This window comes from Cynocephalus volans, chromosome 4 (genome assembly GCF_027409185.1).
Source record: "Cynocephalus volans isolate mCynVol1 chromosome 4, mCynVol1.pri, whole genome shotgun sequence".
In the NCBI taxonomy this organism is placed as follows: Eukaryota; Metazoa; Chordata; class Mammalia; order Dermoptera; family Cynocephalidae; genus Cynocephalus; species Cynocephalus volans.
The window spans coordinates 103,290,522-103,314,324 of NC_084463.1; the positions used below are offsets into that span (position 1 = coordinate 103,290,522).

Below are 23,803 nucleotides of genomic sequence, written 5' to 3' on the forward strand. Positions count from 1 at the left end.
CTGCCCCAGGGTTTCTCTGCTCCACTGCTGTCCCGAAGGAGACCACTCAGCTGTTTAGGTGCATATGTGAATCTGGAAGTGTGAGGAAAAAAAAAAAATCATTTGGCTCAGTTCTTGACCAGGGTATCAGGGCAGGGATGGAAGTGGAAGCCGGTGAATAAATATTCCCCTTTTCCAAGTCTGGAGTGGAAAATTCTGACGTTCCTTCTACATGGCTCTTTACGTGGAATTGTACCCAGCATTCACCAGCTCAGTGATGGACTTTTGGATCTGCCTTCCCCGTTTTCCTGTTTCACTCTTTTTTTCCATTCTTGTTCACTGGTATAATTTTCCCATATACACCACCTGCATGGAATCCCAGGTTCTGCCTTTTAAAGAAAATAAGCTAAGGTATTTTCTTAACTCATTCAACCTTTGCTCAAATTCCCTTTTCACCGATGCCTATAGTGATCTCAGTATTTAAAATTGCTGTCTCCCCGGTCCCTCTACTCTACAATTCCCTATTCTTAGCACCCTCTTTTGTTTTTGTGCTTTTTTGTTGTTGTTTATAGCAGTTAATACCTTTTTATCATATTATGTAATTTAATCACCATTTTATTATCCTTTTAAAACTTTTAGATTTTTTTTTTTCTACTAACGGATCAGTCTGTTTTGTTTATGGATTTTTCCTTAACCTATTTAGTAAAAATATTTAAATATTTTTTATTAAATTTACTTAATATTTACTGAATGTTGTATGAATATAAAAAATGACAAGACCTCAAGCTATAATACTAAGGAAATTCAATATTTAGAGGTAGGGCAGAAGCAGGAGAATGAAATGAGAAGCTAGTGAGGTAGAAAATGAGACTATCATGGGACCCAAGAGAAAAGTGGGTTTTAAAAAGGAGAAAGTGGTCAGTTCAGATAAAAATTTTCTGCTGAGAGATTAAGTTGAATTAAGGCAGGTAGGTGACTGTGGGACCATCATCATGGAGGTCATTCGTCATTCCAGTGAAAGCAATGCCAGGGAAGTAATAGAAGTAAAATCCAGATTGAATGATATTTGAGAGAGTTGAGACTGAATATAGACATTTCTAGAGGTTTTGCTGTGAAGAGAAGCAGAGATTTTTAGTAATAAAAGGAGAAGGATATAAAATCATGGTAGATTAATTAACATAACAATTTTTTTTAAAGTAACAGAGCTCTGTGGAGGAAGAGATAAATGACAAATAAGGCTCTATAAAGACTAAAGAACTATACAAAAAGATTTTATACATAATCCTACTTAACCTTCCTACAGCCCTCAGATAAAGGTAGGGCAGTGCTATTCCCCATTAACAGAGAAGGAAACAGAAGCTAGGAGATAAGTGATTTGTGCACTAGAATATGTGGCAGTCATGATTTGAGCCAAGACCTTCATACTCTAAAATATTTTCTTACCCTATGAAAAAAAAATTAATTTCTTTTCAGTAGGGTTATGTTGAATGTGCGTTTCCTATAGGGCATCTAGGTGGAAGCAGTAAGCCTAGTTATTTCGGACATTGGAATTGGAAAGCTAGAACTAAAGCATGGCTGCCGGACACTATTAACTATGATATCTTAGAGGTGTTAAATTTCCAAAACCTTAATTTTCCTATTTTGAAAAAGAGACCAAGTTTTTTTCGGTGCTTTTGTTTAGTGAATGTGGTAAATGTTTTAAATGCATCATCTCATTTAATCTTCATAAGAGGTCCTATAAAAGAAGAGAATATTAAGTGTATGCTATAAAAGAAGAGGGGAGTGCCTGTGTAAAAACTGGGCGACTCTAGTGTTTAAGGATCAGAAAGAAGAGAAAAATCTCAAGAGAAGCTGGAAAAGATGAAAAATTGTTAATGATGAAGGATATTTGTCACAACGACGGAAGTCAGTCCTACTGAAGATGGAGGCAAGGCTGAATTTACAGAGATTTGTGGATACTGATAGGATCTGGAAGACATATTCTAGAGCAATGCTGTACCACAGAACTTTCTGCAATGATGGAAATATTCTTATCTGAATGTTCCAATATGGCATCCACTAGTCACTTGTGACTAGTGCATACTTGGAAAGTGTTCTGTTTGACTGAGGAATTAAATGTTTATTTTAATTTTATTAAGTACAAATTTAAATTTAAGTAGCAACATATGGCTAGGGACAATCATACTAAATAGAGTAATTCTAGAGAAAAATATACTGATGGTGTCATTAATTGAGATATTAGAAATGGCAGTGTTTACTCAATTTAAACATGGACCCAAGTCTGAGATTTCAAGACAAAAAAAATCAGCTTTTGTATTTGGGAGTTTAGCATGACTGGAAGGTACAATGTTACCAATGTATGCACTAAAGAAATGAATTGACTTAAACATATCTTTTCTTATTTTTTCAAGGTATTCCTGACATCACCAAGAAACACAGAAAACAATACCTATTCTCCATTCCTTTATGAAAGCTGTCTTGTGATATCAAGTCTATGGATATTTAATATTCTTTTTACTCAATGAGATTCAAGGTTCCCTAAGGGTAGAACACATGGATTATGATTCTCCATGTCTTTAAGGACTACTAGCTTATTTTGTTTAAGGTCTAGCAATGGGAACAGGTGAGACATCAGAGGTTGAAATCTGTAATCATATATGCTATAGAAAGTATATACAGGAGGTGAAGAGGCCATGTAAGAATTGATGAGAATTTCCAGGAGCCATGTCAGCCTACAATATTACCTCAACCCATCCAGCTGCCTTCTTATTGATAGGAATTCCTGGTTTAGAGCACCTTCACATCTGGATCTCTGTTCCCTTCTGCTTTGCCTATACTCTGGCACTGCTCGGCAACTGTACCCTTCTCTTCATTATTTGGGCTGATGTAGCCCTTCATGAACCCATGTACCTCTTTTTGGCCATGTTAGCAGGCATTGACTTAGTCCTCTCTTCTACAACCCTGCCCAAAATGCTTGCCATTTTCTGGTTCAGGGATCGGGAGATCAACTTCTATGCCTGTCTGGTCCAGATGTTCTTTCTCCACTCCTTCTCCATCATGGAGTCAGCAGTGCTGCTGGCCATGGCCTTTGACCGCTATGTGGCCATCTGCAAGCCACTGCACTATACCACTGTCCTGACTGGGCCCCTTATCGCCAAGATTGGCATGGCCGCTGTGGCCCGGGCTGTGACACTAATGACTCCACTCCCCTTTCTGCTCAGACGCTTCCACTACTGCCGGGGCCCAGTGATTGCGCACTGCTACTGTGAACACATGGCTGTGGTAAGACTGGCGTGCGGGGACACCCGCTTCAACAATATCTATGGCATCGCTGTGGCCATGTTTATTGTGGTGTTGGACTTGCTCTTTGTTATCCTATCTTATGTCTTCATCCTTCGGGCAGTTCTACAGCTTGCCTCTCAGGAGGCCCGCTACAAGGCATTTGGGACATGTGTGTCTCACATATGTGCCATCCTGTCCACCTACACACCTGTGGTCATCTCTTCAGTCATGCACCGTGTAGCCAGGCAGGCTGCCCCTCACGTCCACATACTCCTTGCTATCTTCTATCTTCTTTTCCCACCCATGATCAATCCCATCATCTATGGTGTCAAGACCAAGCAGATTCGTGATCGTGTGCTCAGTCTTTTCTGGAGAAAGGATGTGTAGATGGATAGTTCTTTTCTTATCCACTCACCCAGTACTAAGTGGATGCTGGGTGGGGATGAAGGCAAAAAATCTAAGTAGGAAAATTGCAGACTCTGTTTAGAAATTCTCCAGTATTATAAGGAAAATGAGGCTCCATTTCTTACCTATCGACCAGTCAGATCAGACCAGATGTGGCCCTACAGTGTGGTCTGATAGTGGAGGTCTGACGTTGCCATTCTAATAGACTCATCACATGATTAAGGAAAATATAAAGAACCTTCCAAAGTGATATTGTCATCTAGACGAAAGACAGTAGGAATATTGGATGAGATTGACCCAAGTAGCTGAGATTTTGGTGACCTTTTCATAGAGAAAATGAATGAGGTATTGAACCCAAAATTTTGTGACCCAAAGGCCAGCATCTCATCTAGTACTGAAATTACCTCTACATATTTTCTGATAAATGGTCTCCAGACTCTGCCACTCTTTTTTAGCACTCTATCTCCCAGTGTGATTGGCTCCACAGTAGGACAGCTTTACTTATAAGGTGACCTTTTCCTTCCATTAAGTCAATTCCTTTTTGACATCCTTTCTGACCCATACTCATGGCCAATGCCTTTACTGAACACTTAGCAAAGGAGTCCTCTGATATCCCTTTAGATCAATTTATATTATCATGTATCTAACTTTTTACAAGCATTTGTCTTTTGTCTCCAAAAAAAGCTTAGAATTAATAGATTGAAGAATCCAATATCATCTTTGAACTATGGACTGTGGAAACAAAGAGTAATAACTCCCTGCCCTCTTGAAGCTGAGACTTCTGAAGAAAACTAAGAAAATAGTTACAAAATGTAGTTATGGCAGACTTTATTATTGTTCACAGACATTTACTCTCCTATCTCTATCATGGGATGAGGTATTTTCTCACTACACTAATTTTAAACCTTTCTGTGTGACTTGATTTGGGCAAATGGAACTTGAGTGGTCTTGAAATGTGCCTCAAGAATCAAAAACTTTAAAATATGGTTGTTTAGCTTGGCTTATTCTCTCTCACTCTTCTTGTCAGCTATAAGAATGAGCATATCTCAAATCAGAGTTTATCTTTCAGCCTAGACTCATGAGGGAGAAGGTACACAGAGCAGATGTTAATCTGACTCTCAGCCTGTGGCATAACCACAGCTGACTCACAGTATTCATATAACACGAGCAAGGATGATTTTGTTGTTTTTGTAGCAAACCACTGAGATTTACAAGCATTTCTTGTAGGAGAGGTCTGGTGTTGATGAACTCCCTCATCTTCTGTTTGTTTGAGGAAGTCTTTATTGCTCCTTCATTTCTGAAGGATACCTTGTCCAGTAAATTATTTGATAGTTTTTTCTCCCTTCAGACCTTTAAGTATGTCATCTGGCCTGTAATGTTTCTGTTGAGAAATCTGCTGTTAGCCTTACTGAAACTCCCTTATACATGATTTTCTTCTTTTCTCTTACTGCTTTCAGGATCCTGTCTTTGATTTTTCACAGTTTGATTACAATATGTCTTAGTCTAGAATTATTTGGATTGAGTCTGATTGGAGATCTTTGACCCTCCTGTACCTGGAATTCATATCTTTCCCCAAATTTGGGAAGTTTTCAGCTATTATTTCATTAAATAAGATTTCTCTTTCTTCTCTTCTTAAACTTCTGTAATTCAAAAATTGGCTCTCTTGATGTTGTCCCACAAATCTCATAGGTTTTCTTTTTTCTTTTTCATTCTTTTTACTTTTTTCTCCTTTGAATGTATGTTTTTAAATACTCTGTCTTCAAGTTCAGATTCTCTCTTCTTCTTGATCAGTTCTCTTTTTGACATTCTCTATTGAATTTGTTCATTTCATTCATTGTATTCTTTATTTATTTATTTTATTTTTTATTTTTTATTTTTATTTTTGTCATTTTTGTGACCGGCTGGACTGCACTCAGCCAGTGAGTGCACCGGCCATCCTTACATAGGATCTGAACCCGCGGCGGGAGCACTGCTGCGCTCCCAACGCCGCATTCTCGCGAGTGCGCCACGGGGTCGGCCCTCATTGTATTCTTTAACTCCAACATTTTGAAAAAATTTCTTTGTTAAATTTCTAATTTTTCTCATTTATTGCTTTTTCTGATTTTTGTTGAGTTGTTTCTCTGCATTTTCTTGAAGTCCAGTGAGATCCGTTAAAACAATTATTTTCAATTCTTTATCAGGTAATTCATAGATCCCATTTCTTTGGGGTCAGTGACTGGGAAATTATTGTGTTCTTATGGTGGTGATATGACTCCTTGGTTTTTCATGTTTCTTTTTGCCTTACATTGATGTCTGCACACTTGGTGGAGCAGTTATGTCTTCCAGATATTATGGCCTGGTTTTGGTACGGAAATACCTTCCCCTATATGTAGGTGTGAGGGCACTGGCTGGGTGAAATTCAGCAGTTCTAGCACTAGTGATGGCACAGCAGTGTAATTTCCATGTAGCTCTGCCAGATGATGTCAGTGTTGAAAAAATTGCAGAGATCCTCAGTGGCTCACTCTGTGGATGTCCACAGCAGTGGTGAGGGTTGTTGGGGTCTTTGGTGGCAATGGGTGCTAAGATTCTCCCAATCTCCTTCTCCCCCCTGGGGAAATGGTGGCTGAGGGGATTAATTTTGGCATTGAGTTCAGCTTGCAGGATCTCTTGCTTTGACAATGGCAACAGTGTTTGATGAGTGGTTCCTGTGGAGACCTGAAACATGGCATTCATGGAGGGACTAAAGCTTTGGGATTTGGGGTAGTAATGACACCAGTGCCTGGGGTGCAGGCACTATGCTGCCAAGTTGGTAATGGTATGCAAGGTGTGGAGGCTTGTAAAGCAGTCAGGAATGGGAGCACAAATGTGCACAGAGCTCAGCTCTGGGGTCTATCTCTCTATGGCAGCTAAGCTTATTCACAGAGCATGCACATGGGCATAAAGACATTAGCTCTGGGGCTTGGAGTGCAAGGTAGCTCAGTATGGCAGTAGCTCTGGTGCCTGAGGCATGAGCACACATTGCACAGCCTTGGAGCTGAGTTCAGAGCATGGGCTAGCTCTCAGTGGCAGCTGAGCTGGTGTCTTGCTTCTTTCACTCTCTTACTCTGGCTGATGTTCTATGCTTCTAAGCTTCTGCCATTTTCAGCAAAATCACCTACAGGAAAGGGGATATTTAGATATAAGAACCAGAGGAAGACATCTAGACTCTTCATTTTGATCAGAAAATAGTCTCTGGCAAAAAAAAAAAAAAAAAAAAAAAAAAAAGATGTTCAATAAATGACAGCTGCCATTGATAATTCCTATATTTTCTAAAGTACATGCCACTGCTTCCCCCTAGTTCCTGTTCTGTAATCTCAGGTATAGGAATTTCCCAGTGCCATAGGTCCTCTCACCAGAGCAGAACAGTCCTCCAGGTGGCCTAGGATTCAATTATTCCCCTTTTTGTGCTTGTACCTCTCAAGAATAACTGTAGAATGTGCTGGGAATGCAATATCCTGAGATAGGGAAGAACTGGCTAGAGCAGCTGGGCTCTGTTTCAGCCCCCCTAAAAACAGGATGACCTTCAATGTTTTAACCCAGTTGCCATGTTTTCTTAGGGTATAAAATAGGATGGAGTGCTTTCCAGGGTCCCTCAGCTTTGGTGCAAGTGGAATATACACAGACAAGACTTCACTTTCCCCAGTCAGCTTTCCCGAGCCTTGGGGAATCAGCTTGTCAGACTACTTGGCCTCTGTTGTCCTTTGCTGCCTGTCTGTAAGTAATATAAGTAATAAATCTGCTTTATGTAACTAGTGTGTTTATGTGTTCTCTCTCAGACTCAGACAAGTTGGTAACCACTGCACAGCAAATCTTCTTATCACCCAGAGTCTTGTATTGCAATAACCCATGTCACACATCTTAACTTTTACCTTTTATTTTAGCTTGTCACTTTTGTTATGATCCCAGAGTAAAACACTTCTCTATACTTTGTACTTTCCTATACCATCCTTGAGATGCCAGACATTAGATACAATTGTAATTGTGATGAAGTATTTTCAAGTAGAAACAACACTTTCTAAATATAACTCCCAACATAAGGTGTGGAGTCAAGCCAGAACAAAGTGTAAGAAGAATGGAGAAGCATGGAATTACAAGTGAGGGTGAGCTTTACTTGAACAAACATTCACTTTAGAAATGGCCTTCTCCTTTCTTTTAAATAGGATAAAATTCTTAGGTACTACATCGTGGTCCAGTAATTCCTGTAGAATTGTCACCTTTTTTTTTTTTTTTAAACAGATGAGTAGTTCACCTTTGTTTCAGGGTTCTTGGCCTCTTGCCTTTCTCTCCAACTCCTCGGGCCATGAAAAAATACCTGTTCCTAGGAATATTCTCCTAGACTGTCTGCCTTGTCAAGGGAAGTTGGCACTTGATGTAGTTTGTTTCTCCTTCTCACTTCTCACCATTGTTTAAGGCTAATGGCGCCTAAACAAAGAACAGAACTGACTCTAATTTGGATGATAGTGTAGGTGTTTGCATTCATGAAAGTGAAAAACCTTCTGGTTCCTGTGTAGAGAGAATTCCTGAATGAAACAGGGAAGAAACAGCCTTAATCCACAACATCCGTCCACTCAGTTACATTTCAGAGACTGTGGAAGTTGTCATGTCTGAACACACCTGATCACCAAGAGACAGGTCAAATTAGGAGTTAAGATGCTTAAGGAGAGGCTCTAGTCTTGAAGGATGATGGGAATATATAGTCTACAATGAGGCTATCTAAAAAATGAGTTATTTTCAAGTTATAGATCAACAATAAAGTAACTTTATCTGTTTTTCAGCTCTTCAAGGGAATAATCACAAAAGATTCATAATTTCCCGTTTCTATTAAACCCCCTGAATCTGAGAGAGAAAGAAGTTTTTAGAAGTGAGCTGTGGGCCGGCCCCATGGCTCACTCAGGAGAGTGCAGCGCTGGTAGTGCTGAGGCCATGGGTTTGGATCCTATATAAGGATGGCCAGGCGCACTCACTGGCTGAGCATGGTGTGGACGACACTGTGCCGAAGGTTGCAATCCCCTTACCGGTTGGAAAAAAAAAAAGAAGTGAGCTGTGCTAGTGCTATGGACAGATACCATTCTTATTGCCCAAAAGATTAGACAAGAAGATGAAATGAATCATTAAAGAGGTAAAAGTAAATTTATGCCTCTACTAAAAAGGTATACTGAGTAGTGCTGACTGTAGATTTTCCTTCCTGTTTTTGATTGGATAGGGGTAGGTACATAGAAAAGCCTGATGAGTCAGTTAGGTTTAATCAGGGAGGCAGAAATGCTATGAACATTACGACATGAGTAGTTTATTATAGGTAGTAGACCTTAGGTTAGCAGGACCACCAGTCAGGAAGAAAACCCAGATGTAAATCAATGGCGAGTAAGAATAAAACAACAACCACAAAGGATGGACTGGGATCTGCAAGGACAGCCCAGAATCCACTTTCATCCCTCACTACCTCAAACCTTGACAGTGCAGGTGATTTTCAAAAGGAGCTGGTGCCCTTTACCATAGAGCTGCATGACACACTTGGCCCAGGACTTGGAGAAATGGAAGGAAGAGATCACTAGGAAATGATATTTCAAGCCAATGAGGTGAGTTGGCTATCTGAGACAAGGAGTGTGAGCTGCTGCAGCACCTACTGCTGTGCACTGAACTTCAGAGGATAGTGGTTGCTATTTTATTTCTGCCTTCTAATGTCACAAAACTGTCTCTTATGGCCAGCCCTAGCTGAGAATCATACAGGGAAAGAATTTGGGAAACTAGCTTGGTCAAGACAACGTAGAATAATGCCTCCACAGTGCTTGATGCATCTGAGAAGTTTTGAATAAACCAAATTGAGAATAACAGTGGCTCCTCTAGTAGAAATCTACCTGCCTGCCCGTCTATCTGCCCATCTGCCTCTCATCTGTTCACCTACCTATCCTATTGTATATCTATTTATCTTTCTATCTATGCCAAGGGGTGAGTGAAATTTATCCCTTTGTCTCACATACTTTTATTCCTTAAATGATTATGTATCTTTATCAATCACTCTCATTTCTATCCAACTCTCTTTACCAATCAGGACAGAACCAGAAAATATTCTTGGAAAGGAGGAGTCCTTGAGGAAAGATGTTCATCCAACTCATCGTTGGTAGTGATGTAATTAATTTGACACTTTGGCTAGTGCTGATTTGTTCCATTTGGACCTAGTGAGTTAGTTTCCCTAGTTGCTGAAGCAAAAGTAAGTGACCAACCATATTATTTCCTGAAAAGGATCTTAGCTTCTTCTTTCTTTTTCTTACGACACTGAAGTAAAGGAACAATGCTGGTTTGTGCTGGACAGGCACTATTTCCAGAAATCTAGACCCCTGAGATCTTCGACTTTTATTCCCAGATCTTCAAAGGCATTTCTCAAGGCCAATACCTATATCTTACTATGCCTCTCTAGCAGGCTACAGACCACTATGCCATGGGTATAACTTCACAAGACTTGCAAATGAAGGTGGAAAAGAAAAACACCATTCCTCTAAAAACCTTCATTCTGACTGACCAAACAATTAGGAACGGCAGGACATTGTATAATTTATAAAGGATGGTCCCTTTAAACTATGCAGAGAAAGACAGAAACATCCCAAATGAGAAAGCTGACTGTTGCATAAGTAAAACTTTCCTTTGGCTTTAAGGTAGGAGTGAGAGTGGATCCTAAGCACTCCTGGGACACAAGTGAGACAAAGTGGTTGGCTGAGAGAGAGCAAAAGTGATCACACTGACCACTTTACACAGAGTCCTGCAGTTAGGATGAGGGATGAACATCAGGAAGATATGAAATAGCCAGTCCCTGCCAGGGGGATGTGGGAATATGACTGGGATCTCAGTGGATTAGCAGTGCCAGAGATGTGGTCAGTGCCCAGAGATCACAACGTGAGGGAGCACCATACATTCCAGCACAAGACGGATGTGGAGAGCATAGCGAGGAACAAGGAAGCAGAAGACGTTCTTCCCCTAGTGCGATTGCCATGGTGGCAATTTTGTAAGAAGTCAGTCCATCTCCTGCTGCAGTTTTTTAATTTTTATTTTTATTCAAAATACTTTAACATGTACTTGTACATGTTTGTGGGGTACAGTATGTTGTTTCAATACATGCATGTAATGCACACTGATTCACTTAGGGTAGATAGCATAGTTTTGTACCCATTAGTCTACCACTTCTAATTCTAATACCAGGAAGAAGTTGATAGGAAAACTACTGGGGGTTTTTAAACCTATCAGACAATTATAAATTGGAATTGACTAAGATTAAAGTTGATTAGATTTGATTGGAAGTGGCTATCTTCTGTAAGTTAATTTGATTTTATTTTTACTATAAGCCCCATTCCAGCAGGGGAAGAAAACCGAAGTAAATCACATTTTTGCACAACTGGGTCTGACTACACATTTGTACTTGTGACACAAAGAAATGTCTAGAGGTATTTAGCCTTTTACTGTCACAAGACTAATTAGATGAGTGTAACTCATTAAAAAGCCTCAGATGTATATGAGTGTGTGCTGGGAATCCAAGGGGAGCAGAGGAAAGCTGGCTCTGTTGATACAACTTTCTGCAGAGCAGCAACAGAGGGAGCCTTCTACAGAAGAGGCCAGTACACTCATCAGTGAGTCATGATGAGGACATTGAATACGGCTTTTCCAGGAAATTGTTCCAGTTACTCTTCTTTCTTGTCTTGTTTCCCTCTCTGCTCCCAGGGCCTTTTTGTGCACTATAAATACTATTATTAAAAGGTAAGTTGTTTTTTCTTTATGAGCCAGACACTATATAGGCATCTTACCTATCTCATTGTGTCCTTACAATAAACCCATAAGGGACTACTATGATTACTTTTGTTTTCAACAAGAGGAAACTGAAGCTTAGACTATACAACATGTCCAAAGTCTGAGATACTGTTTCAGGTCCATCTCTGCCCTTTATTATGAATCCAGAGTCCAAGTACTTAAACACCTATACTACATGGCCCTTCACAAATAATCACAAGAATGCCTTTTCCCTCAACTGTCTCCCAATGTTCACTTTTTCCATGAAGACTTGGAGGCTCAAGAGAGACTGATAACGGCTTTTACCCCGAGTGTTGGTGATGTCAAAGGAGCAGATATATTTGTGTGGGGGAGAAACAAGACATTGGTTTTGAATAAGAGACACTCAATTATTGCACTTATTTGTAATATCCCCATACACCTTCTCCAGTGCATATTCTCTTCCATCCTATTCTGAGATAAACCCTTCACATGAAAGAGCCCAGCCATGACCACAGATAACAATGGGGCTAAATATGTAATGCAACAAAGCTCATACCCTGGGTCTGATTGAACAAAGTGTTGTTATGGGTGGTTATCGCTGGATAGAGCAGGGGCATACGTACAGGTGGTAATTTCTCTTCTTTATCCCCAATCATTCAACAACATAAGAAGAAGCTAGAGGTGATTGGTATTTGGTCTTGGTCTATGGTAGACCCAGGAGACCTCCTAGGGATAAAATACCTTGCTGTGGGTTTCCTGAGGTTATTCTACCAGGAAGTTCTTAGTACTAATCCTACTGGATTTAATTAATGACGGGTTTTTAAGAACCCTGAATCTCCATATGCATGCTCTGCTTTATGACATTATACCAAAGAGCTATCTTGTGACAAAAGTTCCAGGTCATTTCCCTCAGCACTGGCTCTACTGATGAATTTGAACACCATCTTCCTTCATCTTCTCCAATGCCCAGGCCAGGAGATCACTCTAAGATAAATCTCTAGCTCTGAGGTTTCTGTAGTATCTTTTTCTCAACTCCAAATAAAGTTTAGTAGATTACATTTGGCACTAAAATTATACTCATAGAAGCCCTTCCCATCTTCTTCCAATAATTGGGCTCAGTTTTGGCACTGGACTCTAGGGACCTCGATAAGATGGGGGAATGACCACTCCTCACCCCCAAATGGAGAAGGGTTAATAAAACGTGACCCCCCCAAAACCCTGAAGTTATGAATAGATTCTGAGAAAATAGAAATTTGGGACTAGTCAGGGGTTTAAGCCAAATTTTAGAAAAGAGCTTGTGTTATTCCAAGTTTCTTGCTTTTGTAGGTTTATATTCTAGCTCTTACTTAATCACTGGCCTTAGATTTTTCAGAATAGTAAAGTGACTTGTTTTTAACCTAAGATTAGTCACTTCAGCCTTGTTAGATATTGTTATGGTTTGTAAGCCAAGGACTAAATGGTTTAAAATCTGAAACATTTTAGAACTAAAATGGATGTAACTATAATTCTGGATCACTATAATTGATTGCTTCATTTCACTTTCCATGCATTACCACATTTCTGTGGGTTTCTGGAGTAGTCATCTCCTTATAGAAACTTTATGATCAATAAAAAGGGTCAAATTGCAACAAAATAAGCAGCAACAAAAGCTCCCCAGAGATCTGAAATCATGTCCTGGTTTGTAACCATCCCTGGGCCTCCATCTATTCTCATCACCTTGACCAACCTATTACCCCAACCCTCTTCACAATCCCACTGTTACCTTCTTCCCTCCATGTCATTTCATTATTTCAGTGAGACTGCTGTCCTCCACATACATATGCCATCTCAGGGCCTCTGAACCAGAGTCTGATGTCCTGCCTTCCTCTCTCTGTCACCCCTATTATTAGGAGGAAATGTGGGACTTGCAAACTCATTTGTCTATTCAAATGGGGTAATGACCAGATTTGAGAATTTTAACTTCTGTGAGAGGTAAGGTCTCATTCCAAGTCTTGTTAGATTAAGATTTCTCATACTTGTATTTTCTCCAGCCTCAACAAAAGCCTTTTCTTGGGCTAGCTGAAAGTGTTGGAAAATCTTGTGAACACAGTTGAAGTCTTCCAGACTTTTACTAACAGAATTTATAAACTGTCTTTGAAGAGATGTTAGAGTATAATTCTACCTTCAAAGAGAAATTAGAAATTCTATACCAAAAAATGCAAAGGCTAGAAATGATCTTACTTCCTGTGGCCTGTATGCTTATTCTTGCAGTGCTTATTTTATAAAGTTAAATCAGTAAGAAAAGGGAATTGTAGCACAAAAACTCATGCCCTGATTTCCCCTCTCCACTTTCAGATATTGGGTGTTCACGGCACAGAAAAATCCATGGTCAAACAAGAATAGACTCTAGGACTGCTTTTAGACCCTTAACCTCACAGTTCAGGTAGGACCCCAAAATTTCCTGGGCTTCCCCAGTCAGAACCTTTTCCTGTCATCACCAAATATTTGCATGCCCCATAGGTGTAGAACAGTCACCTGGGTTGAGCCCCTGCCTTAAGAATGTGGAGAAGTCTCTCTCGGATCTGCTTAGTGCGGACAGCATAGACAACCGGGTTGAGGATAGGAGGGATGAGGAGGTAAAAGTTGGCCAAAAGGATATGGATACGGGGAGCCACGTGATGGCCAAAGCGGTGGGTGAGAGAAGAAACAGCAATGGGGATATAGAAGATGAGGATGGCACAGATGTGAGAACCACATGTCCCTAAGGTTTTACGCCTGGCCTCAGGGGTGGCCAATCCCATTACAGCCCTGAAAATCATCACATAGGAAGCAGTAATGGCTAATGAATCCAGAATTAATACCAGGAAGCCTATTCCCATACCATAAAAGTTGTTGACCCTTGTGTCACCACATGCCAAGGTGACCACGGCCATGTGCTCACAGTAGGAGTGGGCAATGATTTGTGTCCGGTAAAGGGGCAGCCTCAGGTAAATCATTAGGGGCAGAGGTCCAATGTAGAGAACCCCCCTGAGGAGGGCAGCTAGCCCCAAACGACCCACGACAGCATGGGTGAGCATCAAGGTATGGCGTAGTGGGTCACAGATGGCCACATAGCGATCAAAAGCCATGGCGAGGAAGATGCCTGACTCGACAGTGGCAAAGCAGTGGATGAAGAACATCTGGGTCAAGCAGGCAGCCACACCAATGTTACAGGCACCAAACCAGAAGATGGCCAATAGTTTGGGCATGGTAGAGGTTGATAGGACCAAGTCGATGATAGCCAACATGCACAGGAAGAAGTACATGGGCTGGTGTAGGCTGCGTTCCATCTTTACCATAGCCAGGATGGTGACATTCCCCACCACAGCCACCAGGTACATGGAGCCAAAGGGGATGGAGAGCCAGAGGTGCAGGGATTCCAGTCCTGGGATGCCCACGAGCCAGAACGAGCTAGGCACAGAGCAGGCATTATTATAGGTGACCATACTTGGGGCTGTGGGGTATCCGGGGGACAGGAGCTCTTAGTTTTAGATTTTTACTCCTCTGATACTACCTCTGGAAACTGTAGACTAGATTCTCATTTCAATCCTGGGCAACTGGCAGAACCTATGATAAAGAAGAATTCTGAATGCCAACTTGAAAATCAATACATTACATATTTTACAAAGGAAGTTACCCATGATGACAACCACTGTCAAATGTGGAAACAGACATGCTCATGATTTCTCCTGCTAAATTGCCCCACGACACTGTGGAAATCTCCAAAATTATACATCATCTTTAATTTAGTAATTTTATTTTGGGAAACTTTTCCTAAAGAAAATAAAAAATATAGAAATTTTTATGTGTAATGGTTAAATAATGTAAATCCACATAATGTGTGTAGCCCAGTGCCTGCATATGTCTCTCACCACTGACCAATAGCAACATTAATAATACCGATAACACACACTGATTAGCTGTTTGAAATTACTGATCTTTATACTAATGAAAAGTTGGAGCAATATGTGTTCAAATATAAAGCATTTTTAAAAATTCTAGTACATACATTCAGTGAATTAGAATTACATTGATAACATTTTTAGAAAAGTATTTCCTCATATGATATTTACATCATATTACAGTAAGGGATAAAATAGCAGGAGGCATATTAAACTATGATTTAATTTCAATGCAGGGTGTGTGTGTGTGTGATATAGAAACACACCCTTAAATAGAAAAGAATCTGGGAGGATTTACACCAAGGTTTAATGAGTATTTGATTTGGGGTGGATGGGATTAGAGGTGCTTTAGATATTCTTTCCTTTGTATATGTGTATATTCTGTGCTTTAAAAATAATTTTATAAGTTATCAAAACCTGATAACATGAAAGGGGGCAATTTACTAAGGAAAATATTAGTGAAGTTTGTTCTTCTTCTAGAAGATTAGAAGATTGTTCTTCTTTTCTCCAATAGGTTTAATATTGGTTTCTTCAGATATCAAATCTAATTGACTTCTTCAAACATATTTGGCACAGGACCTAATTTCACATAGAAATATATTCCTCATTTAAGTTTGCCCAGATTTCATGGTTAAGCAGGATGAAGAACAGGTAAAGTTCCTTAAGAAAATTTTTCTCTAAGAACAGACATTTTACTGGTGAGAATCTGGGCATCACCTATAATTTGAAATAGGTAACAGAAGAGGTGCATTTTTACATGAAAATTTAACTAGACATTTTGTCCACCATCTGATAACAGAGACTAAAAAGAATGGAGTGATGTAGGTCAGCAATCAAGACCATTCTTACCAACCTCATTCTTCTCCGTCTATTTTTTGAGGAGATGGAGCTCAGCACTAAAGCACTGGCCATTGCTTATGAAAGCCTTATCCACTTCTTGACCTTCTGATGCCCCTCCTAAAAATCTAGCAATGAATCCTATTGCTTCACATCCTCAGAGTTCAGAATCTGAGTGTGCAGGGTCTAATGTGTCCTTCCCTGTCTCAGGCCTGCCCTCCTGATCTTTCTTATCAGATTCCCAGCAGAGTGAGCAAGTCTCACGACACCCCACACTTACATAGTGACTTTCTTCACACAGCCATATTTTTGCTGAGAAGTTACATTCCCTTTATCTATGGAAATTTTCCCCATCCTTCAGGGCCCATCCCAGATAACCTCTCTCTTGCAAAGCCTTCTGTGCTATCTCTAGTCTATACCAGAGTGGAAGGCAAGCAGGGGAAGAGACTATAGTCACCAAATTCCCCCAAATTGTCTCAAATAAGCCTTTGCACATTTCAATTTTTGTTGAAAATATAAATTGCAATTACATTTCCATGGCAAATAAGTATGAGAAGTGTCCCTGTGTAGCTTTGTGGCTCTCTAATTCAGGTCCCGACCACAGTTTAAGTTTTTATGAGTTTGTTTACTTCTTGGTCAGGCATTTACTGGGTGTTAAGAAATATGAAAGTTGTGTGAACTTTAAAATGGTTCACAGGAGTTTTTTTTTTTTTTTTTTTTAACATTAACTGATTCTTCAGTATTTCTGTGAATGGGGTACTTCAACATGTAAATATGTGAAACATGCAAAATCATTTACTCGGGGTTCAAACGTAAGGTTACTCTGGATCTATTAGATAAAGTAGCAGAGGGAAGGAAGTCCTGAGAGGCAGCACCACATATCTGCTTGGGACAACAGCTTTGCCATCTAACAAGCCAGATTTTCCATTCTGGACCTTCATCTCACTCTGTGATTAGGCAATTTGCTTAAACTCTAGAAGCCTCCCTTTTTTCATGTGTAAAATGGGGAGAATAGTGCAAAGGATAAGAACAAATGAGATAAGTGTGAAGCTCTTCACACATGATAGCAGCTGCCTTTCTCTGAATTCTTACTGCTCAATATAGATGGTAGAACAGAAATTTACATCCTACAAATTGGAATAATTTCCTTGTGTTTCTCTGTTATGTGGGACATCTTAGAGGATTCCTGAAGAGCACAAGAATCATATAGATGGGACAGGGATTTAAGGTAAACCCTAATGAATACACAATTTTATACATAACAGGGAAAATGTCTGAAGTTCTCTAAAAACAGTATGATAGGTCCCGTTCTGCTTTAGGATTATAGTCTAATCACTCAGTGTCAGGGTAGATTAAGGAAGTGGCTACTCACCACAAAAGAATCAGTTCCAGACGAAGGCCTTAAACCTAGGTTTCTAACTTTGATTTGTGCTAGACGCAGTTCAGCCAATAAAGTTATACCTGAATTTTAGGCTAGAGCAAAGAGAATGTTGGACATATATAGAAATAATATCGATCAGGTTGACAACTGGCACCTTAAGTGGTGGTCTGAACTAGGTTGTGACACCTAAAATGTGTCCTGTAACATTCCAGAGAAATATTTTGTCAGCCCACTTGAGAGTATCCTAACCTGGTCACAGGTGACATGCCTGCAAGCCCTAGGAGAGGCATTCTGAAAATGGATTCAAAGCTTCTGAAAGAGACATTTTGTTATGGTGACATAAGCATGAATTAGAAGCAAGACAGGCTTAGGTTTAAACACTAATTCCACCACTCCTGGCTCGGTGACTTCAGGCAATGTAATCTCTCTGCCTTTGTTTTTGATTTTGTTTCCTCATCTGTGAAAATGGGAGGCATACAAAGGGGAAGCAATAGCTACCTCAAAGTTTCTTTTTAAATGCAATGTTTGTAAATACGTGGGTGTACTCACACAGAAGGCAAAATGCTAGGATGTTTGGCCTCTGGGTAGGCACTGTGTTCTACCTACTCCTCTCCTCTGTTCTTTGTCATCTTCCACAGTGCTATTTCTATAAGACCTTCGTGACTCCATATCCTTCTTTCCCAACTTTATGACCAGGCTCTGTAACATGGATGTAGTCAATTGAAGAGATCTGCTGATGGTGTAAGGATCAGGACAGGAGAGAAGGTTACCTGAAGACAGGAGGCCCAATCAGGCTGGAATAGTCCAATATTTTCTTTCCTGTTGTAGAGGAGAGTTCTAGGCAACTGAGCCTTCTACTTGGGGTTTCTCTTATTCTTTGACTCATAATCCAGATCAATTTATCTTCTCTACTTTTGTCGAGACCTGTGAGGAAGAGAAGTCCTGGGTAGATCAAAAGACAAATGTAGTTTCTAGAACTTGGAGACTGTTTCTAATGACTTTGGTCCCCTCTCTGGAACATATCTAATGGGGTGCTGTCCACAGAACTCTAGGCTCTTTTCCTTACAGTGGTTGCTTCTTGTCTGGACACTTGAAAAAATTTATCTGACAGCCAAGTGTAGGCCATGCCCCTGATCTCTCCGCTTTCTTCTATGCCCCCTTCTTTATCTAGGTTCTGAAAATAGCCAGTTATTTCCCAAGGGTTGTGCAGAGAAATCTGCACACTTCCCTCTGGACTTTCGATTACCCTTTTGGGAAAAGTCTTTTCTCCCCATCCACTCCACCTCCAAGGACTAGAACACAGACTTTTTCCTACCCCCCTGCTGGGTTCCTGGCCGGCCCCAGGTCTGACTATTCTCCCCCAGCCTGAGTACTCAAGATTCCAGGAGGGATATTGACAAAGCATTCACAAGAGGAGTGGGAAAAATTATCGGATATTGGTATAACCAATATGGATACTTTTTTGGGGGGTTATCATCGCTATTTTTTTTAAAAAAAATTAATAATAATAATAAAAAATTAATATAAAATATATTCTATAAAAAGAAGAGAAGTACTTAAATATATGTTATTAACATTTTAATTTTTTATTCTGCTTCTACTTTTTCAATTCATTTTTGCTTAAAAGTTGAAATTGTTGTGCGTCCAAATCTTTGGTCACTTTACCTAAACTTCCCAGAGTAATGGGAAGATTAGTGTCAGTTTTACCACTCTACCAAAGCGGCACAGACATATTTGTCACTATTCTCTTTCTGCCCAAGGTTAGAGCAGAATCCCAGAAGAGAAATCGACCATTGTGAAGGCTCATGAATCTTGTTTTTAAATTGCTTTCCAAAAGTGTTCTTCTAGTCTGTGTTTAACTCAGCATCAAGTGAGTTCATTAAAAACATGTTTTGTAGTAATTCTTAAAATATTAATTATGTAGATGGGAAAAAAGGATCTTGGTTTTTCTCTTTGAATTCTACAGAGTGTGAACACTCTGCCATATTTTCAGATTATTCTCCGTACTTTCACTTAATATTAGGAACCGAGTAGAAAAAAAGAAAAAAAAAAAGTTTCAAAATACATTGGCCTCAAATTATTCAAATATAGAAAAGATTTTGTTTTCTATAGAAAGTTCTGACATATGAGGGGTCTTCAAAACAGTTCATGAGAAGATTTGTATTATTTTAATTCCATTTTTCTGTGAACTTTTTGAGTACTCTTGTATATCAGGAGGTACTTTTCCAATCACTTTTTATGACCCAATACTCTATTTTGAGTCCCCACAATTAGATTTCCTAATTATTCACACAATATTTTCTCTCGTGTCCTTTTTGTACCAACCTCACTAGCCTTATTGGCCCCAGTACTTTCCTTCTATTCAGTGCTTGCTCTACTTCTTAGGTGAGTTTTTTGTGGCTACAAGTCCTTTCATCCAGTAATTATGCTTCTAAAGTTCTATTAATAGGAATTTCTTCTTTGACCTATTGGTTGTTCAGGAGTGTATTGTTTAATTTCCACATATTTTTGAATTTTCCAATTTTGTTCCTGTTATCAATTTCTAATTTTATACCATTGTGGTTAGGAAAGATACTTGATATGGCCTGACACTGGTGTCCACTGGGGTGGACTGGGGTGGGCTTGGAGACTGTATTTGCAGGTGCTATCCTGAGGCCTTAGCCCACAAGGGGCAGCATGGTTCTGAGCCATTCTTGAACTTGGGTCTGCGGGGCTGAGCCTGTCCTCTGACTCTACTGGAGCCTGGGGCTGCAGGGGCTGGTCTCTTGTTTTATGTTGATCTTCTTATTTTGTTTATGTATTTTCCTGATGTTATCTGTTTGTGTTGCTTTGTAGCTCACTGAGCTTCTCTAATTATTTTGAATTATTTGTCAAGCATTTCACCTCTCTATTTTGGGGAATTAGATTACTAGAAAATTGAGTTCCTATGGTGGTGTCTTATTTCCTTGATTTTTATTTTCCTTATAGCATTGCCTGAGTATCACAAAAATAAAAATATAACTTACCAAAATTTATAAGATGCATCAAAGCAGTTTGCAGATGCATAAAAGGAAAGTTTATATTGATAAATGCCTATAGTAAGAAAAAAAAAAAGAACTCAAGTAAACAAACTAACTTTACACCTCAAGAAACTAGAAAAAAAGCAAACTAGCTCAAAGTCAACAGAAAGGGGATAATAAAGATTAGAGCACATATCAAATATAGAATACAAAAATAAAAAGAAAACAAAGTTTTTTTTTTGAAAATATAAGAAAGTGACAAACTTTAGCTAGACCAAGAAAAATTTCAAATAAATAACTATAAATGAAAGAAGAGACAACTAATACCACAGAAATACAAAGAATCAAATGTGACTACTATGATTATTTGTATGCCAACAAATTGGATAATTCAGAAAAAAACTGATAAATCTCTAGGCACATACAACCTACTAAGACTGAATCATGAATAATAGAAAGTCTGAACAGATCAGTAATGAGTAAGGAGATTGAATCAGTAATAAACCCCCCCCGATAAAGAAAAACCCAGGACCTGATGGCTTTACCATTGAATTCTATCAAATAATTAAAGAAGAAATACCACCAATCTTTCTCAAAATATTCCAAGAAATTGAAGAGGAGGTATGAAGCTTAATGTTAGGCATCAACTTGACTATATTAAGAGACACCCAGAGACACCCAGCTGGTTAAAGCATTACTTCTGGATATGTTCCTGAAGGTGTTACTGGAAGGAGATTGGCATTTGAATCAGTAAACTAAGTAAAAAAGACCTGCCCTCACCAGATGTGGGTGGGAACCATCCAATTGGCTGAGGGCCTGGGTAGAACAAGAATAGAGGAAGGGTGAATTTGCTCACTCTCTCTTCTGGATCTGGGACACTTCTTCTCCTGCCCTTGGGCATCAGAACTCCAGGTCCTCTGGCCTTTGGATTCTGGGACTTGCATCAGCTCTCTCCCCCTGACCCTCCAGGTTCTCAGGACTGAGAGTTACACCACTGGCTTTCCTGGTACTAATACCTTTGGACATGTACCAAGTCACAATATGGCCTTCTCTGGTTCTTCAGCTGTCAGATGGCTTGTAAGCAGAATTTTCAGCATCTATAATTGTGTGAACCAATTCCCCTAATAAATTCCCTTTCACCTGTCATCTCCTATTGGTTCTGTTGCTCTTGAGAACCCTAACTAATACTAGAAGGAAAACTTGCAAACTCATTTTATGAGGTCAGTATTGCCCTGACACCAAAGCCAGACAAGGACACTAAAAGAAAAGAAAACTATAGGCCAATGTCCCTGATAAACATAGATGAAAAAATCCTAAGAATAAGAAGAAAAAGCCTAGCAAAGCTAATTCAACAGAACCCTAAAAAGATTGTACATCATTGATCAAGTGGAATTTATCCTTGGACTGCAATGATGGTTCAGTATATGCAAATCAATATGTGTGATAAACCACTATAGCAGAATGAAAGAAAAAAATATATGATCTCAATAGATTCAGAAAAGACATCTGACAAAATTCAACATCCTTTCTTGATAAAAACTCTCAACAAATTAGGTATAAAAGAATGTACCTCAACTCAATAAAGGCTTCGGAGAAGCCCACAGCTACCATCATACTCAGTGATAAAAAGCTGAAAGATTTTCCTCTGATATTAGGAATAAAAGGACACCCCCCATCACCACCCTACTCAATGTAATACTAGAAGTCCTAGCAGGAGCAATTGGGTAAGAACAAGAAATGAAAAGGATCAAAGTTAGAAAGGAATAAATAAATTTGTCTGTTTGCAGATGACATGATCTTAAAGGAAGAAAATTCTAAAGACTCCAAAAACTGTTAGAACCCATAAACAGATTTAGTAAAAAGCTGTAGGGAACAAAATCAACACACAAACCCAGTAGCATCTACATACTATCTGTAGTGGATTAAATTATGTCCCCCCAAAACTCATTGGAGCTTGGATTGTATCCCCCACGTTTTATGTATTAGAAACTTAGCCCCCACTGTGACTGTTAAGAGGGTGGGAAATCCTATTATGGTAATTGTAAGGTGGGGCCTTGAAGAGGTGATTGGGTTGTAGGACCCTGCAGCAGTGAATGGATTAAAAATGGTGGTCAGGGGTGTGGTTCTGAGGGCTTTAAAAGAAAAGAGTCTCTCTCTCTCCCTCTCTCCCTCTCTCTCTCTCCCTCTCCCTCTCCCTCTCCCTCCCTCCCTCCCTCTCTCCTACCACAACCTTGCAATGTGAGACTCCTGGGTCACTGTCGCCACCACCTTGGACCTTGGACTTCCCAGCCTCAGAAACTGTAGGCAGTAAATTTCATTTTCTTTCTTTTTTTTTTTTTTTTTTTTGTCGTTTTTTCGTGACTGGCACTCAGCCAGTGAGTGCACGGGTCAGTCCTATATAGGATCCGAACCCGCGGCGGGAGCGTCGCCGCGCTGCCAGCGCAGCACTCTACCAAGTGCGCCACGGGCTCGGCCCAGTAAATTTCATTTTCTTTATAAATTACCCAGTTCCATGTATTTTGGTATAAGCAACAAAAACGGACTAATACACTATCAAAAAACTGTGAAAAAGAAGCCAAATAAACAATTCCATTTACAATAGCATTCAAAAAGTACTTAGAAATAAATTTTACCAAGAAGGTTAAAGACCTGTACCCTTAAAACTATAAAACATTGTGAAAGAAATTGAAGCCACAATGGGAAGATACAGGATATCTTGTACGCAGGCATTTATTGATTGGAAGAATTAATATTGTTAAAATGTCTATAGTACTCAAAGAGACCTAAAAATTAATAAAGCTAGAGATATCATACTATCTGACTTCAATAAAGTACTGACAGCACAGTACTGGCTAAGGAAATTGGACGCATAGAAGTAGAGAGTTATCAGAGGCTGGGAAATGTGGCGAGGAGGGGTAGAGGTAGGGTAGTGAGAGGTTTATTATGGATACAAAAATCACAACTAGATAAGGAATAAGATCTAGTGTTTTATACACTGTAGGGTGACCATAATTAACAACTTATTGACTACTTTCAATTAGCTAAAGGAGAGAATTTTGAATGTTCCCAGAACAAAGGATAAATGAGGTGATCGAAAAAAATAAAAAAATGATCAGTGGTTGCTAAGGTTTCTGGGGAGAAGGGAGGAAAGGGGTGAATAGGATCATAGGATTTCTAAGGCAGTAAAACCATTCTATATGATAATGTAATGGTGAATACATGATACA

General features: G+C 39.5%; 2 protein-coding genes across 2 annotated transcripts; one reads left to right on the top strand and one right to left on the bottom strand.

Annotated features, from left to right (window-relative positions):
* Positions 1 to 2,703: 2,703 nt before the first annotated feature.
* Positions 2,704 to 3,648, top strand: LOC134377225 (olfactory receptor 52K1). The gene has a single exon (XM_063095858.1). The coding sequence runs from the start codon at positions 2,704 to 2,706 to the stop codon at positions 3,646 to 3,648; it is 945 nt and encodes a 314-aa protein (XP_062951928.1).
* Positions 3,649 to 13,949: 10,301 nt separating this feature from the next.
* Positions 13,950 to 14,903, bottom strand: LOC134377342 (olfactory receptor 52M1-like). Its single transcript, XM_063095994.1, has one exon. The coding sequence runs from the start codon at positions 14,901 to 14,903 to the stop codon at positions 13,950 to 13,952; it is 954 nt and encodes a 317-aa protein (XP_062952064.1).
* Positions 14,904 to 23,803: the final 8,900 nt, after the last annotated feature.